Source organism: Sardina pilchardus, chromosome 6, assembly GCF_963854185.1.
Source record: "Sardina pilchardus chromosome 6, fSarPil1.1, whole genome shotgun sequence".
Lineage (NCBI taxonomy): Eukaryota > Metazoa > Chordata > Actinopteri > Clupeiformes > Clupeidae > Sardina > Sardina pilchardus.
In genome coordinates, this window is record NC_084999.1 from 14,391,502 (window position 1) to 14,411,343 (window position 19,842).

At 39.9% G+C, this 19,842-nt stretch overlaps 1 protein-coding gene across 1 annotated transcript; it reads right to left on the bottom strand.

Annotated features, from left to right (window-relative positions):
• Positions 1-11,785: 11,785 nt before the first annotated feature.
• Positions 11,786-15,890, bottom strand: LOC134082679 (E3 ubiquitin-protein ligase TRIM39-like). Its single transcript, XM_062538573.1, has 6 exons — positions 15,265-15,890; positions 14,905-15,000; positions 14,454-14,684; positions 14,119-14,141; positions 13,855-13,973; positions 11,786-13,335 (listed from the first exon to the last, which is right to left on the bottom strand). The coding sequence occupies exons 1-6, from the start codon at positions 15,670-15,672 to the stop codon at positions 12,797-12,799; spliced, it is 1,416 nt and encodes a 471-aa protein (XP_062394557.1). The 5' UTR covers positions 15,673-15,890; the 3' UTR covers positions 11,786-12,796.
• Between the last annotated feature and the right edge of the window lie 3,952 nt (positions 15,891-19,842).

Genomic DNA, 19,842 nt, shown 5'->3' on the forward strand with positions numbered 1-19,842 from the left:
GTCTATCAACATTAATTAGACTATCTACATTCAACTTTTAAATTATTTACTCTGTCTCAGACTAGCCAGTTAAATTGATTACACCTGTATCAACTACTCTCAGAGAGCTGTATCAGTGTCTCTCTTAACAAGAATATAAGGCACATTCCATCCAACCTTCTATCCATTCATCTTCTTCAGACCATTCACTCATCCACCCATTAAACTGTCAATCAATATCTATTAAACAATCTGCCTATCAACATCCATTAAACATTCTGTCTATCAACATGAATTAGACTATCTACATACAACTTTTAAAGTATTTACTGTGGGTCCCTCTCAAGCAGCGTTTATATGTCCTCCCTCGCTCCTCGATCCTCAATGATCTACATAAAGAAAGATAGAAGAAGGGCTAGACTATCCCATTGTTGCCGCTCCATCATTCTTTATGTAGATCAGTGAGGAGCGAGAGAGGACGCGTAAACGCTATATGAGAGGCACCTTCTGTCTCAGGCTATAAGCATACAATCTCATTAAGACTACAGATCCTGTTTCACTACTTCCTCTGTCCACAACTGTTTCAAAATAAAGGTCCTCACTGCAATAATACATTATTAAATCATTTAACCACTGAAACTACTCAACTATTGAACTGTTCAACCATTCCAACTGTCAGTTATCATCCACTATGCCTCCAGTCAACTACATGAAACCTCCATGTACCTAGCAACCAACATAGCAACCATTAAAATTAAGTGTTTAAGACCGTTTCCATAGCAACCAACATGATTATACTGCCGTTACTTCTTGTTTCCTGATAGTGGCCACCATGGATACCCTAGCAACAAATGTTTCAAAATAAAAGTCCTCACTAGCAAGTTAGCTAGTTAGCATGGTTAGCATAGTTAGCATTGTTAGCATAGTTAGCATTTTTAGCATAACTGCAAAAAATCATCAACTAAGTTAGCTAATCAACCTGGTTAGCATTGTTAGCAAATTTAGCATAGTTAGCATTTTTAGCATTACTGCTAGAAATCATCGGTTAAGTTAGCTAATCAACCTGGTTAGCATTGTTAATAAAGTTAGCATTGCTAGCATAATAAGCATTTTTAGCGTAACTGCTAGAAATCATTAGCTAAGTTAGCTAATCAACATTTTAACATGAATAGAAATCATTAGTTAAGTTAAAACTGGAATGTTTCATCTTTAAACTGTCTACCTTCACACTATCAACTCTCTGTAAACTATGCAACCACCATGTTTACCCTAGCTACACCTTAGTAACCATATCTACATTATCTATCTATTTTTGCATTTTCATGCACTGGTAATTCCTTGGAATTGCATTTCTAGTTATTAAACTTCTTCTTCTAACGCAGCCAATTCAGCTTCAACCGTTTAACGTAGAAACTTAATTCAAACGTTGTTGCGTAGGTCTTGCTTATGCCATGCCTGCTTTATATCTTTCAACTTTGTAACTTTTATACTTTTTAAACTATTAGTTAAAAACTATTACAATTTCCCCCATAGACTTAACATTGCTCATTATGACATCACGGCAGCAATTAGAATCTTAGGCCAGGTGGCCGGCCACCTGGGCACCAACTGTCAGTTTCTCTCAGGCTCCTCTCTGAAGACTACATATTCTGTTCCCCTGTATCCTCTGCGCACAACAGTATCAAAATAAGTCCTCCTAATTCCATCCAACTTTATATCCATTCATCTTCTTCAAACCATTCACTCATCCACCCATTCTAAACAGTCTGCCTATCAACATCAATTAGACGCTCTACATTAAACTTTTAAACAATCTACTCTGTCTCAGGCTGGCTCTCTTAAGACTAGCCAGTTAAATTGATTACACCTGTATCTGTATCCACTACTCTCAGTAGAGAGCTGTGTCTCTCCATTCTACAAGAATATAAGGCACATTCCATCCAACATTCTATCCATTCATCTTCTTCAGACCATTCACTCATCCACCCATTAAACTGTCTATCAACATCTATTAAACAATCTGTCTATCAACATCCATTAAACTCTCTGTCTATCAACATTAATTAGACTATCTACATTCAACTTTTAAATTATTTACTCTGTCTCAGGCTTTAAGAGTACTCTGGCTCTCTTAAGACTAGCCAGTTAAATTGATTACACCTGTGTCAACTACTCTCAGAGAGCTGTATCAGTGTCTCTCTTAACAAGAATATAAGGCACATTCCATCCAACCTTCTATCCATTCATCTTCTTCAGACCATTCACTCATCCACCCATTAAACTGTCAATTAATATCTATTAAACAATCTGCCTATCAACATCCATTAAACATTCTGTCTATCAACATTAATTAGACTATCTACATACAACTTTTAAAGTATTTACTGTGGGTCCCTCTCAAGCAGCGTTTATATGTCCTCCCTCGCTCCTCGATCCTCAATGATCTACATAAAGAAAGATAGAAGAAGGGCTAGACTATCCCATTGTTGCCGCTCCATCATTCTTTATGTAGATCAGTGAGGAGCGAGAGAGGACGCGTAAACGCTATGAGAGGCACCTTCTGTCTCAGGCTTTAAGCATACAATCTCATTAAGACTACAGATCCTGTTTCACTACTTCCTCTGTCCACAACTGTTTCAAAATAAAGGTCCTCACTGCAATAATACACTATTAAATCATTTAACCATTGAAACTACTCAACTATTGAACTGTTCAACCATTCCAACTGTCAGTTATCATCCACTATGCCTCCAGTCAACTACATGAAACCTCCATGTACCTAGCAACCAACATAGCAACCATTAAAATTAAGTGTTTATGACCGTTTCCATAGCAACCAACATGCAGTAACTTCTTGTTTCCTGATAGTGGCCACCATGGATACCCTAGCAACAAATGTTTCAAAATAAAAGTCCTCACTAGCAAGTTAGCTAGTTAGCATAGTTAGCATTGTTAACATAGTTAGCATTTTTAGCATAACTGCAAAAAATCATCAACTAAGTTAGCTAATCAACCTGGTTAGCATTGTTAGCAAATTTAGCATTGTTAGCATAGTTAGCATTTTTAGCATTACTGCTAGAAATCATCGGTTAAGTTAGCTAATCAACCTGGTTAGCATTGTTAGTAAAGTAAGCATTGCTAGCATAATAAGCATTTTTAGCGTAACTGCTAGAAATCATTAGCTAAGTTAGCTAATCAACATTTTAACATGAATAGAAATCATTACTTAAGTTAGAACTGGAACGTTTCATCTTTAAAACGTCTACCTTCACACTATCAACTCTCTGTAAACTATGCAACCACCATGTTTACCCTAGCTACACCTTAGTAACCATATCTACATTATCAATCTATTTTTGCATTTTCATGCACTGGTAATTCCTTGGAATTGCATTTCTAGTTCTTCTTCTAACGCACGCAATTCAGCTTCAACCGCTTAACGTAGAAACTCCATTCAAACTATGTCACGTAGGTCTTACTTACGCGATGTGTGCTTTGTATTTTTCAACTTTGTAACTTTTATACTTTTTAAACTATTAGTTAAAAACTATTACAATTTCCCCCATAGACTTAACATTGCTCATTATGACATCACGGCAGCAATTAGAATCTTACGCCAGGTGGCTGGCCACCTGGGCACCAACTGTCAGTTTCTCTGGCTTTAAGCATACAGTCTCTTAGAAGACTACATATCCTGTTAACTGTTTCCTCTGTCCACAACTGTTTCAAAATAAAAGTCCTCACTGCAAAAATACACTATTAGATCATTTAACCATTGAAACTACTCAACTATTGAACTGTTCAACCATTCCAACTGTCAGTTATCATCCACTATGCTTCAAGTCAACTACATGAAACCTCCATGTACCAAGCAACCAACATAGCAACCATTAAAATTAAGTGTTTATGACCGTTTCCCAGCAACCAACATGATTATACTGCAGTAACTTCTTGTTTCCTGATAGTGGCCACCATGGATACCCTAGCAACAAATGTTTCAAAATAAAAGTCCTCACTAGCAAGTTAGCTAGTTAGCATGGTTAGCATAGTTAGCATTGTTAGCATAGTTAGCATTTTTTAGCATAACTGCAAAAAATCATCAACTAAGTTATCTAATCAACCTGGTTAGCATTTTTAGCACATTTAGCATTGTTAGCATAGTTAGCATTTTTAGCATTACTGCTAGAAATCATCAGTTAAGTTAGCTAATCAACCTGGTTAGCATTGTTAGTAAAGTTAGCATTGCTAACATAATTAGCATTTTTAGCGTAACCGCTAGAAATCATTAGCTAAGTTAGCTAATCAACATTTTAACATGAATAGAAATCATTAGTTAAGTTAGAACTGGAATGTTTCATCTTTAAACTGTCTACCTTCACACTATCAACTCTCCGTAAACTATGCAACCACCATGTTTACCCTAGCTACACCTTAGTAACCATATCTACATTATCTATCTATTTTTGCATTTTCATGCACTGGTAATTCCTTGGAATTGCATTTCTAGTTATTCTTCTTCAAACGCACGCTATTCAGCTTCAACCGCTTAACGTAAAAACTCCATTCAAATTTTGTCGCGTAGGTCTTACTTACGCGATGTGGGCTTTGTATTTTTCAACTTTGTAACTTTTATACTTTTTAAACTATTAGTTAAAAACTATTACAATTTCCCCCATAGACTTAACATTGCTCATTATGACATCACGGCAGCAATTAGAATCTTACGCCAGGTGGCCGGCCACCTGGGCACCAACTGTCAGTTTCTCTGGCTTTAAGCATACAGTCTCTCAGAAGACTACATATCCTGTTAACTGTTTCCTCTGTCCACAACTGTTTCAAAATAAAAGTCCTCACTGCAATAATACACTATTAAATCATTTTACCATTGAAACTACTCAACTATTGAACTGTTCAACCATTCCAACTGTCAGTTATCATCCACTATGCCTCCAGTCAACTACATGAAACCTCCATGTACCTAGCAACCAACATAGCAACCATTAAAATTAAGTGTTTATGACCGTTTCCATAGCAACCAACATGATTATACCGCAGTAACTTCTTGTTTCTTGATAGTGGCCACCATGGATACCTTAGCAACAAATGTTTCAAAATAAAAGTCCTCACTAGCAAGTTAGCTAGTTAGCATGGTTAGCATAGTTAACATTGTTAGCATAGTTAGCATGTTTAGCATAACTGCAAAAAAAACATCTAACTAAGTTAGCTAATCAACCTGGTTAGCATTGTTAGCAATTTTAGCATCGTTAGCATAGTTAGCATTTTTAACATTATTGCTAGAAATCATCAGTTAAGTTAGCTAATCAACCTGGTTAGCATTGTTAGTTTAAGTTAGCATTGTTACCATAGTTAGCATTGCTAACATAATTAGCATTTTTAGCATAACTGCTAGAAATCATTAGCTAAGTTAGCTAATCAACCTGGTTAACACTGTGAGCATAGTTAGCATAGTTAACATTTTTACCATTACTGCATGAAAGCTAAGTTAACCAATCAACCTGGTTATCATTGTTACCATAGTTAACATTTTAACATGAATAGAAATCATTAGTTAAGTTAGAACTGGAATGTTTCATCTTTAAACTGTCTACCTTCACACTATCAACTCTCTGTAAACTATGCAACCACCATGTTTACCCTAGCTACACCTTAGTAACCATATCTACATTATCTATCTATTTTTGCATTTTCATGCACTGGTAATTCCTTGGAATTGCATTTCTAGTTTGTAATTGTTCACTGTTAATTTAATTTGTATTGTTATTTATTTGTATGTCGCTTTGGACAAAGGCGTCTGCTAAATAACCATAACCATAACCATAACCTAACTGATGAAAAATAATGTGTACTATTATTAGTATATAATGCCTATTGCCTTCACAGCATGATGTTGTGACCACAGAATACAATATTGCTGGGAAAACAGTGAATTGCTGGGAATGCATTTTATAGTCAGGGGGCCTATTTGGTTTCCGTGGGACTGAAATGTTCGTTTTTGGAGAGTGGTTGGACTGTCTTCAGTGCATTGAACATGATTTTCACCTGTTTTAACCCTATTTTTCTGATATTGTATATTTCACTGTAAGACGGTGAAACTTCACCATGAAACTTCACCAGTTGATTACTTCGATTACAGTAACATAAGAAACAAATGTACAAGTTTTCTGTAGTTTAATGTTTAAATGTGCAAATTAGGCATTATCTAACTAAATATGCAGTCATTTGCATTTTAAACTTTGGAAAAAGCCAGGTTCAAAAGGATTTTTTTCATTTTGTTAACATATTAGACATATTATACTGTCAATAGCCTAGAAAAATCTTTTCTTTTTTTAGTCATGTTTTTCAGAACAAAATGTCATATATATCAGGTCAGGAATATTATATCAACAAACCCCTCCGTAAAGATAGTTTGGTATTAGACTGAAAAGTTTGGTGCATGTAAGTGCTTCAGAAGTGGAGATAACATAACATAACATAAAACTTGTATTGGCCAAATTGTACTGGTTTCTGCATTATTCTCTCATGAGAAACTCATGAGCAAACTTTTGGCAACACTGTTAGCTGCATGATTATCTCACTGTTCTTGCAAAGGCTCATGGGAGCACAATGTAATGGTGACACCAAGGCATCGCATGCGGAAGACCTTACAGGCCTCAGCTGGTGCTGGCTATGTAAACATTGATTAAACTTGATTTAATATGTTTGATATCTCTTTGTGCTCTGAATGGGTGTAGACAAAAACTGGCAAAGCAGGCTAGGCCTACACTCGAGCACACTCATTTTGATAATATTGATAATACTCATATTGAAGTATTTTTACGCAGACAATTTTGAGCATTTTAGGCCCAATATCTTGTTAAAGAGATCAACCATCACCCTAAAAATGTTTCTTTTTAAATGTTGTATTGTTTATGTACTTTTGCACACAACCTTGTAGAATATATTTGCTTTTTGGCACCAAACCCTATGCTACAATACCAGAAATGTGAGGTTCGGGCAAACTAAAACCTTCCAGAAAAAAAGGACATATATTTTTACTCTAAAGAACCCATAGAACAAAGATATAATACTCTCCAAAAATATAAAATGCGATTCCCAGGAGCCCCCAAATTAGACTCATAGGCCCCCTGACTATTACTAGACGTTTAATATACAGTATACTGTATACAAGTTTCTTTAAAAAAAAAATATATATATATGCCTTTATCAGACAGGATGGGAGAGAGAGTGGCGAGAGACTAACCTGACTTTCGCCAGATCCTGTAGTTCGCTGTCTGCTTCACACAAGGATCTGGGACTTCTCGATAGGAGATGTATTTTTGAAGGCGGGTCCTTGTAAAACATCCTCGCATGTGATTTGATAAACTACTTGCCTGTTATCTTGAATGACGTGCTAGGCTTCTTCAAGCTCTTGCCAAACCCGGTCGGAAGAAGAGTAAAAACATCCTTGCCACCAATAAATGTCTTCAAAACTATTCTCTGTTAATCTTTTAAAGAATGAATACTCGATAGATTCGACAAAACGGTTGAAATAGCAGAATCAATGTCAGCACAAGACTCCTCGCTGCGTGCCGCCATTGTTATTTGGATCAAACACTCGCTTCGGCGCTCCTGATTGGTTGCTCATTTTTTGATCACTGGCAGGGGTTTGGATTGCCCTCGCGTCCAGACCCTTGTGTGGAGCTCAGCGAAACGCCTCTGGTGGAGCATGGCGGAACTACAAGGGTCTGGCGAGAGTCAGGCTAGCGAGAGACAGGGTGGGGCCAAGAAATTACCTGGGTTTGACCTGAACCTGGGTCCCTGAGGGCCTGTGGACCCATATACAGTACAGTGTAGCATGGGTGCTGTAACTAGTTGTGCCACAGCAAAGCTTTCCTTCAGTGACTTGTTCCTTCGGTGGCTTGCTGAAGTGTTCCTCTAACAGCTTCAGAAGCTCGATGCATGGTGTGTGTGTGTGTGTGTGTGTGTGTGTGTGTGTGTGTGTGTGTGTGTGTGTGTGAGAGAGAGCATATGTGTATGTTTCAGTGTTTGTTTCTGTGTGTGTGTGTGTGTGTGTGTGTGTGTGTGTGTGTGTCTGTGTGGTTTCTGTGTGTCTCATCATGTACTGTAGACTCTTGTGAAGACTGTTAATGTATAGGGGTAATTGTAGCATATCTACTATTTATTTTTTCTTATTTTTTTTATTTACATGTTTTTCACTGGGAGACTTTTCAGCAAGCATTACATTTCTGATGGACCATCACCTGCATTGTTTAGTGTACCTGTTTACACAGACCTTGTTTGGTGTTTCACCTACAATGAGCATGTAAAAATGTTAATGGATTTATGATAACATGTGTCGAAGTTGAATAAAGAGTTGCACTGTTGGGCATAAACATGATGTTTAGTGTAGGATTGTAAAAATAAATGGAGCAGAATAAATAAATCTGCTGGCTGAAACAACCTTCAGTGGCACAGTCCTGTGGAGTTCTGTGGAAGTGAGTGTGAGTCACATGATGTTTCATCCCATTCCTACAGGGGTTCACTCACAAAGGTTTGGTCATTTTCCAAAAATAATTAAGCAGCTCTCATACGTCCAGTGTAGCACGTAAGCACCATTAAAGAAGTATTCACTGTAGGTTAAAGAGGGGAAAACATAAACGTTTTTCATATTGATATGAAAATGGAATAGTGTGAATGTAACCAGTCTGATAAGTTCTTGTGGGGTTCTCCACATCCAATCAAAACTATGCAGTGCTACATTGGTGAAAGACAGCCAGCTTAAACCACAGATTTTCTTATGTTACATGATGTTTCATCCCATTCTCACAGAGGTTCACTCACAGAGGTTTGGTCATTTTCCAAAAAGAATTAAGCAGCTCTCATACGTCCAGTGTAGTTGAGCTGTTAAAAAAGACAAAGGGATCTAATTTGCTGGCAATACATTGATACTGTTGCACACAAACTAATGCTTAGTTAATTACTAGTCCAAATCATTTAGCTGATTTAATACCATGATGCACATGACATGACCTCACACACAAACATGGAAGTGTCAATACACACACCAGGAAGTTCTCATTTCCCAAAGAAAGTTTGTTTCGTTCATCTCATCTTTTCAAAAAGGCTCCTTGAACTAAGAGTTTTTGATTGAATTCCAGTAAAGTCGCACCATTTTAGTGAAGCCTATAGTTGGTGGGATATCACTGGGATGCTGAGCTAGAATTTCGGTAAGGTGAGAAGGGCAGGAAATTTTGGTCGGGTGTGGAGAGGCCCGTAACGCTTTGATGATGATGCCCGATTTACGCAAGCATGGCTTGGCCAGGATGGCCTCAATGGAGGGGAGTGAGGAACTGGTGATGCGTTGGACAGTTAAAGTGCTTCCCGGTTGGAGGCAGAGCAGTTGCCATGCCATACTGTGACAGAGTTAGTGAGGTTGCTCTCGATGGTGCAGTGGTAGAGGTTCACCAGGATCTGAGGAGACAGGTGGACTTTCTTTAGTCTCCTCAAGAAGGGATGCTGGTGAACCTTCTTGATAAGTGTAGAGGTGTTGAGGGTCCAAGAGAGGTCCTCAGAGATGTGGACACCCAGAAAATTGAAGCTGGTGACATGCTCCACCTCAGTCTTAATGAGGAGAAATATTTGTCAGGTTGTTGTCAGTGCACCACGATGTTAGGTGCTGGACTTCCTCCCTGTAGGCTGTCTCATTGTTGTTGCTGATGAGACGAATTGCCGTAGTGTCGTTTACAAACGTGACAATGAAGTTAGAGCCATGTACAGGTTGCAGTTGTAGGTGAAGAGGGAGTAAATGAGAAAGCTCAGTACACACCCCTGTGGTACAACGATGTTCAGGGTGATGGTTGAGGAGATGTGATTATAACCTAACAGACTGAGGTCTGTTGGTTAGGATGTCCAGAATCCTGTTACAGAGGGAGGATTGACTGGGCTCACTGAGTTTGGTGATCCGTTTGGAGGGGATGATGGTGTTGAATGCTGAACTGAAGTCAATGAACAGCACATATCAGAATCATTCGGATAGAAATGATGCTGCTCAATCTCAATAGGAGAGTGCTGCCAGCTGGAATTTCTGATGTACAACTGTATTTCTGAAGAACATCCCCTTAAAAGGCCTTTTGTCATTAGTCATTTGTCTATTTAGCTTGCCAAGCCAGGGTGAGTTTGATATCATACAATGTCCAAATCCTTCTCCCTGGAGTAACTTTGTTCAAATGTTTACATGAACAAGACCACAGATCCCATCCTCTGAAGCAGGGGTGGCCAACCAGTCTAGCATGAAGAGCCAAAAAAAAATCTACAAAAGTCAAAAGAGCCGCACAACAAAAAAAGGCGTCCATACTACAACAGCACAACATTAGGCCTACAGTTATAGCTCCTTTGTTTTTCATTTAAAGTAAGACACTTGGCAGATGCTCAATGATCATTGATAAATGATCATTGGAAAATGTAAAAAGATCAGACACACATCAAATCCCCCCTCACTGAATGACTTATTGGCATGAGCAATGCTCCAACACCTGATAATGCAATGTCAAGTGTTCAGTTAACTTTCAAAAAGAAAATAAACAAAAAGAAAACGAGTGACTGACGTCTACAGCCATTACCAGCCTACTTGCAAAAGTATGTAGGAAATGTTCAGGTTTGAAGCTTTATGAATCAGTGGCATACCAAGAACCAAACGAATGTGTAGGCTAGAAACATATCACCTCCGCAAATGAGGTTATGTTTTCATCGGGGTTTGTCTGTTTGTTAAGCAAGATGTTAAGCGGAGGCGCGAGATGTTAAGCAGGATGCGCGAGGCGGAGGTTTGCGATCTCAGAGTGCTTTCGTTTTGATTACCGTACTTTGACATATTAACCAGAGGGGTTATGCTACAAAACGATAAATGGCCCTTTTCAATGGCACGTGTTCCTTCTACTTACGATTAGCTTCAGGGTATTCCTGATTGCAACAGTAGCATTAAACCTGGCTGAAGAATAAACACGTCTGCTTCGTTTTGGCCAATTCCTATCCATATCATGACGGTAAAATGATTATTGTTAACTATTAAATTACTTTTGGCAATAGGCTACTATCAAATTCTGAAATTAGTTTTTATTTACCGGAAATAAAGGCTATTTCAAAAGGAAAACGTTTAGGTCCGAGGAGAAGTCAGAACATCAGTTGAGCAGCCGCGAGCCGCACGAGAGGAGGCAAAGAGCCGCATGTGGCTCGCGAGCCGCGGGTTGGCCACCGCTGCTCTGAAGAATTCCACACTCCCACTGGGAGCACTGGGTGAAAATGCCTGGAAACCCAACGGGTTTGTGATATATATCACAATATCATCTGTTTCCTCTTTACAAAGCTGAAGAGGCCTCAAGGTCCCATTGAGTGTTTTTTTTCTCTTTCTATAAAAAACATTATTGATTGTTTATATCATTTTGTGTATTTTATCTCCTGTTGAGTGTTTTTTGCTCTTTCTATAAAAATCATTATTGGTTGTTTATATAATTTTGTGTATTTTATCTTTTAGTTTCCTCTCTTTTTTACATGATCATGTGAATGCTTTAATACTTAATTTCATGTCTTGACCGCTTGTTTATGAAACTCGGTAAACAAACACACACACAAAAAGAAGAGGTTGTTATGTCTTGGTGAAGTGTATTTTTAAAATGATTATGAATATGGTAGTTTGACACTTGTAATGCTGTAATGGAAAGGACTACAATAATGATCTTTCACGTCAACTACTATACGTGGTTGTCATTGTGTGTGCTAAATTCATGAATCAAATAAAGTCACAATAAAACTATTTATCAAAGAACTTGTTATGCTGCAGACCATTAATTTATACAATTACAAACATGAATACTGTTATATTTTCCTCATTATATTTTTTTATACGTAAAGTACATGTACACTGTTATTTACAATGTAACTACTCTAGCCCGTTAGATCCAAAAAACATGTATATTTTCATTTATCTACCAAAAGCCTCACTTAAATTACAGCAACATGTGATCCGCACAGGAATGTACTTTAGAAAACAGGGGAAGGAGAACACTGGAGAAGTGTCATGAAAAATATCATTCCAAGGCAGTTATCTAAAAGTTCAATGTTCTTATTCCCAGGCACAGGCCTGCGGAAGTGATTCTTACATAAACTTAAAGGGATAATCCGGAGTGAAATGCACTTTAGATCAATTTTTCGGACTATTGGGAGTACATACGTTGAGTTGACACCAAAACCATGTCCACCAAAACCACCAAAACCATCGAGTCAGTACCTTTCCGGAAATGTTAATAAAGTGTTGTTTTAGCGTTGCCAGCTGCAGCAGCGACATTTCCGGAAAGGTACTGACTCGATTAAATTTATTCTGGACTCTCTATCCGACCACATAAAGACGTGGGGATACTTCGGTTTGGCTTTAGGGACCCTCTACTCACTACCACGTAAGTGTAGTGTTGTTTGGAACAGTAGAAGAGGTATAAAAATAGGGTTTGTAGCGGCGAAAGACATGCCCGCGTCACTTCCAGGCTAACGAGTTTTGGCTAAAAACGGTGAGCTCGAACTTTCTCAAAATACATCCGAATTACATGATTTTGGTGTCAACTCAACGTATGTACTCCCAATAGTCCGAAAAATTTATCTAAAGTGCATTTCACTCCGGATTATCCCTTTAAGGTAAGCGGATTACCATAAATAAATACCTCGTCAAATGCTTTATCTCCTGTTGAGGTATTGAGCATCTGCTTATATAAATCACACTGTAAGACTTACAGCATTCAGACATTTACTTGAAAAATTTTCCAATGCAAACACATCACTGCTCATGTTGGACACTAACACCCTTGGGGCAGATGCGAAGTTGAGCAGAATCTTTTGATGGGCCAAAGAGAGGGAACATTTTCTCAGTGAATGTGTCCTTGAAGGTGTAGATGTGTGTGCCCTCGCTGGGGTCGCTGAAGGTCACCTCGCCCTGCTCGCAGTTCAGCTGAATGCGGATCCTCTGCGGCTTCCTGCCGTACTCCAGACGCGTCTCTGGGCTGGTCCCGGCACGGAGCTCGCGCTTCCTCAGGGTGATGGTGTAGAAGCCTTCTTTGGGAGACACAGTGAAGTTGCCCTTTCTGGGCACGGACTCGCGAGCCACGCCGATGCGGCAGTTGGGTTTGTTGCCGACTTCGACCTCCCAGCTGTGGACCCCGTGGCTGTAGCCCTCGGAGCCCAGCACGAAGACATACAGGTCAAAGCGCTCGGGGTTACTGGGCAGGCTCTTCCCCCGGATGCTGTAATGGACGGTGGTCAGCTCGTCAGACAAGGCAAGCTGAGGATGGGCCGATATGGGATCCAGGGTCAGAGGATCTGTGTAAGCACGTGGCATTACAGAAATATTTCGGTCAAAGAGGGGAAAACATAAACATTTTTCAGATTCATATGGAAATGTAATAGTGTGAATGTAACCACTCTGATAAGTTCTTGAGTAAATATGTAGAACTACATTGGTGAAAGACACCCAGCTTAAACCACAGATTTTCTTTTCCACATTACGTGACTGTGCACCACCGAAACTAATTTGAACCTGTTATTTGGCAGGGGTTTTTCTCGCATATATTGGCCAATTCACATACTGTATATCAACAAAGAAAAGTTTTAGTTTTTGCAATTTGATCTGTGTCAGCTCCAGCTGGACAATGTTTTTTAATTTGGACATATTCTCGTCTGGTTGCGCCAAAAATCAAATAGTAAGAAAAGAATGTGCTTCATTCTTCAGCTGTCGTTGAAGAATGATCTGAGGGTGTTTACATTGCATGCATTTTTCTTACAATGTACTCATAAAAAACTCTTATTACAAATAAAATTCTATTAACACTGCATACTCACAGTGATTAATCGTTCCAAGCATTTTCTCCCAGACACTATACCTCAGAGCACTTAAGTGCTTAGAGACATCAATCAAAGGCACAGGAATAGTGTGAGGCTCTTGTAGTGTACAATGCACCCTAAACAAGAAAGTTCAATATAAGATGCATAATCTTGTAGTGTATGAACAAAGTGTGTATGGATGTACAACTTGTTTATGTCTTCATGTTACATTAAAACACGGGTGGATACTATATGCCAAATGAATAACTTATTAATACCCACCTTGTCTTGATCTTCTTGAAATTCTGAAAAGTACAAATAAGTCTTATTATTCCTTTTTTTAAAAAGTATATTTTGGGCCTTTTTGCCTTTATAGCGATAGATAGGCTAGTGGAGAGACAGAAATGAATGGGTGAGGATTGGAACATGATCGCAGGCCGGAATTGAACATTGGGTCGGAATGGGCACGGAGACCCAAATGTGGTTCAGTGCTGCCGCTTACACCACAGCTCCATCACAATAAAGTATTTATATGTGACAGTTACCCAGGGGAACTCAGCTGAGTAGCTGTCACAAGTGGCAAAAAAAAAGTGCCAAATGTGGAACTAAGAGAATACCTGCAGGAATTCCATATCTGGAATCTCCATATCACGTTCAATGCTCTCTATCACAGCTGAGAGAGATGCCAGCTTGCTGGTAATTGTTTCCACACTGTCCTGGAGCATCAGGGATTTCTGTTGCTCCTCTTTCCTCAGACTGGCTATGCGGGCAGATTCCTCCTCATCCAGAAACCTGTGAAGTTTCTCAAACTCTGATCTGATAACGGCTTCAGTTTTATCCGCCTGTTTCTGAAAATTGCAAACGGATACACAACTGTCAAAACATTGAAACCATCATCATTAGAGATACAGTAGTACATTATCTTCAAATGGGATATGTTGTTAAGACAAATTTGATTATGAAAACACCATATTTAGTCAACATAACAAATGACAGCTATGTGTGCCACATTACAGGCTACCACAGAATTATTGAATAAAAACACTATTTTCCACCATGAAAACGTACCTTTAAGAATGTTGCAGACCCATCACAGTCTCTTTTGAGCTTATCCAAGTTGTCAATCTTTTCTTTCAGGGGCTTCAGATCAGTCATTAACTTCTCCTGCAAAAGAGGAGTAGGCCGAGGCTACATGACAGGTTCGATCTGGTTTCCAAAGGGCCAAACTATCATTTTATTCTGATGTTAGCTGGGCTATACTGAGACTCAATATGATGTAACACAGCGCACTATGCCGTGCTCAACTTGCTTCAGGAAAAGGCCAACATGTTACTTTGTGGATGAAATCAATCTAGACAATTTGAAGACGTGTCACCGTCGCTCACCGACATGATTTAATGTAATTTCTATTTGTGTGGCATAGCCTACCTTTCGTTCCTCAACTACGGCATTGAACCGACAAACATCGTGATTTTGGTGTTGCCCTGATCCAATGCAGTCAACGCAGACAGCCTGGTCATCCTGTTTGCAGTAAAGCTTGAGATTCTCTCCGTGAAGAGGACAGAGGACTTTACTGACTCCAATCTGCGCTTTCCCCTTCAAAATCAGTTCGCAGACTTGTTTCAGTGCTAGATTTAAAGGGGGGGAATCTTTGGAGGATTTTCTCCTACAGAGTGGACATTCATGCGTGGCTGTTTTGTTCCATAATTCTTGAACGCAGCCTTTGCAGAAACTGTGACTACATGATAATAAAACAGGATTCTTGTAGATCCCATAGCAAATTGAACAAGATATTTCATCCTCTAGCCATGACGTTTCAATGTTTCCCGATGCCATTTTGAGTTCGTTCTTTCGTTTTCTTCAAAACTGAAACTGAAACTTTTGTCCAACCAATAAAAGGGTAATTTTACCCTTGACCATAGAGATGGGCAGAGGTGGGACAAATCCAGTTTAAACAAAAGTGAAAGTCCTACATAGGCTGTGCCAACCATTCATTTAAACCAGCTGATTCTAATTAGCACAACTCTAGAGCACGAGTGTACAACCAGAGAGGGTTAAAGGGATATTCCGCCATTTTTGGAAATACGCTCATTTTCCACCTCCCCTCGAGCAAAACAATCGATATTTACCTTGTTCCCGTTCATCCAGCCATTCTGTGAGTCTGGCGATACAACTTTTAGCTTCAGCCTAGCATAGATCATTGAATCGGATTAGACCATTAGCTTCTCGCCTGCTAGCTTCATGTTTAAAAGTGACTAAGATTTCTGGTAATTTTCCCATTTAAAACGTGTCTCCTCTCAAGTTAGAAAGTGCAATAAGACCAACTGAAAATTAAACCTGGCGTTTTTCTAGGCTGATTTGACATGGAACTACACTCTCATCTGGCGTAATAATCAAGGCAACTTGCAACCTACTGGCACTACTACTGCTTGTTGTCTATGGGGACTATTTTCAGATGCTGTGTACGATATCACTGCGCCTTCAGTACGTTTGCAAGTTGCCTTGATTATTACGCCAGATGAGAGTGTAGTTCCATGTCAAATCAGCCTAGAAAAACGTCAGGTTTCATTTTCAGTTGGTCTTATTGCACTTTCTAACTTGAGAGGAGACACGTTTTAAATGGGAAAATTACCAGAAATCTTAGTCACTTTTAAACATGAAGCTAGCAGGCGAGAAGCTAATGGTCTAATCCGATTCAATGATCTATGCTAGGCTGAAGCTAAAAGTTGTATCGCCAGACTCACAGAATGGCTGGATGAACGGGAACAAGGTAAATATCGATTGTTTTGCTCGAGGGGAGGTGGAAAATGAGCGTATTTCCAAAAATGGCGGAATATCCCTTTAAAGCGGATCTTTGGTGTAACTGCACCCTAGAATATGTCTTTTGAGCTGTTGATTGATTGAAATTACTCATAAGTGGTAAACCACAATATTACAAGGATTAAAGAGTCACTTCACCCCATAACTCCACCCACTTCACTTTTCTGAAAACGGCTTTGAAAATGGGCAAGATGTTCTGAAATTTGGAGAGAGAGTGCATCACTGCTGCAACCAATCAACCAAGGTGATTTCGTGTCAATCTGGGAATGAGTGCTGCAGACATGGCTTATCACAGGTAGGCTAATCAGGGCAGCAGGTGTTAGGGCGTTTCAGTCCTAATTTGTAACGACCCGGTGACGTAGTGTTGGACTAGAAGTGCAGGACAACGTCAGCATTCCAATAGTATTTTGGACCAACATGCCATGGCATGTTTTCAAACGGTAGTATGCGCGAGAGAGCAATATCTCCAATACAAAATCAGACGAAATGTTACTTTTGTCGAGAAACACGATTTTTGTCAATATTAACCCTGGTAATAGTACAGTTCACCACTTATAAGTATTTTCAATCAATCAACAGCTCAAAAAACCTATTTTAGGGTGCAGTGACCCTTTAATGTTGACAAAAATCGTGTTTCCCTAGAAAAGTAACATTTTGTATAATTTTGTATTGGAGATAGCTCTCCGCGCCTTCCACAGGTTGAAACATGCCTTGGCATTTTGGTCCAAAATCTGCACTTCTCTGGCGACTCTACGTCACCGGGTCGTCACAAATTAAGAATGAAACGCCCCAACACCTGCTGCCCTGATTAGGCTAGGCCTACCTGTGATAAGCCATGCTGAGCACTCATTTTCAGATTGACACGAAATCAATCAATCAATTCAGCTGCAGCAGTGCCCAATAGACGCGTTCAAGATGGCTGCGCAGCACAAAAACTGCGCAGCACAAGATGCACGTGGTTAAAAATCTGTCCACGATGGTCTAGATGGGTGTGTTTTCGACTCGGCAGTCGGTATCACATGGCCTCAACTTATCGCGGGAGCAAGGCGTGGCAAGGCGGCTGCTGAGTAGCGGCGCAGCAGCCCTAGGTACTGCGGAGCGCTGCGGAGCCTAGACCCTGCCTTCATGACGTCAGGTCTTTGCCCTAATTGGCTTTTACATCCCTGACGTATGTGCAGGAGTTTAGATGCCTCTTCATATCCACAAGGGTCCATGCGGGTCAGTGCCTCATGTTTCGTCACATGGTCAAGTCTAGACTACGGGAAGTAGGCCTAGAGTGTACAACTTCATAGCAGCGTTTGTATCCCCTCCCCTGCCGTCACCGGCAGCTCTCGTTGCTGCAAGAGGTCATTTGGAGTTGAACTTGAACGCGCCTAATATCAACGCCCATTTTGAAAGCCTTTTTCAGAAAATGTGAAGTGGGTGGGGTGCAGTTACACTTTAAAGAGTCACTTCACCCCATAACTCCACCCACTTCACATTTCTGAAAATGGCTTTAAAAATGAGCGAGACGTTCTGAAATTTGGAGAGAGAGTGCAGCACTGCTGCAACCAATCAACCATGGTGATTTCGTGTCAATCTGGGAATGAGTGCTGCAGACATGGCCAAAGATCCTTAAAGCCTACCTTACATTGCCAGACTTTGCAAAGATTTGGAAAAGATTTTTGAAAAACTACAGTCTCAGACCCTCTCACATCTAAAGACAATTCATTGAGGTTTTAGTCACAGTCTAGTCACAGGCCAGTCTCAGATTAGGATTTTGCAAAGACTGTGGGTCACTATTTACAAGACTGCTGCTAGATTCCCTCAAATTATTTCCATCGTGCGTCATCATTCACAGGAAATCACATGATAGCCTACTCATATCAAAGTAATTTTTTCGCGTTTCTGCAGCATTGTTTGATGTGTGACATCACTAACAGATATAGAGCTGTTCTGTCACGTAGAACAACCGACTAATAAATTATAAGAAATGAAATAACAAATAATCATAAAGGCTACAGCTGTCGCCTATTTTGCCCCTTCCTGTTTCATGTTCGCGCAAGGTTACTATTGGTTTTTAATGTTCACGTCACTATTTGCATGAGCCACGACTGAAAAGACTTCCGATAATATCAAACATGTTTGATATTGTCGTAACGGCAAAACTAGAAAAAGACTGCCTCCGACGGACTTAAAACCGCTAAGATTGGCACCTTACACTAAACGATTTAGATGACGGGAGCGCGCTGCGATTTCAGTACAACTCCCAAGATTTCCGCCCGATTTTGGAAATTTAGTCGCCGACTGTTAAAACAGACCAAAATCGTGCAATGTAAGCCAGCAAGGCGTAGCAAGATACGTCGTCGTAGTTCATGTCTATGGGCGCAAAACGGGGATCACTTCCTCTGCATAAAGAGGCGCGTCATTGCGTGTCAGACGTATTCATGGGTTTCATCAGGTCCCTTTCCACAGGTGTACAAAATCAAGCACTCGATTATCAATGCTTGATGATGTTCCAAAATAATCTTGCTGCTCTTTCAAGCCCTCTACATTTATTAGTTCTAATATGGAAGTAATACACACAAAGCATACATTTCAAGGAATTGAATAAAAACATCAATGGAATAATGGAAATATGTCGCTGCTCTCATTAAGTTACCCCAGCGCCATCTGATCGTCGTTAGCACAAATCAGGATTTGGTTCAGCTGGCTGGCTAATGTGTTGTCAAGGTAGAGCGTACGTAGCAACCGGCCAATAAGCAGAATAAACAAGAGGGGCACACCTGATATAAAGTCGATTTTCTCCAGACGGGAATGCTCAAAAATGCTGAAAAGGCACCTGAAGTGGTCAGAAGGGGTTGAGGGTCATGAAACCGTGCCCAAAATTCACATTCCTAACTCTAGAGAATGGAGATTTTAGCATATAGTTGAAATTCTGATCTATGTCCATAGACTTCAATGGAACAGTTGCTGCCTCTGCTCTACATAAAGGGGGATTTTGACCCCCCCTCTTGCGATTCGGGTTCCAGGAAGTGGCTTCTCATGAAGTATCTTGCTCCGCCCCTTAATGATCTTTGACATGGCTTATCACAGGTAGGCTAATCAGGGCAGCAGGTGTTGGGGCGTGCAGGACAACGTCAGCAGGACAACGTCAGCAGGACAACGTCAGCATTCCAGTAGTATTTTGGACCAACATGCCATGGC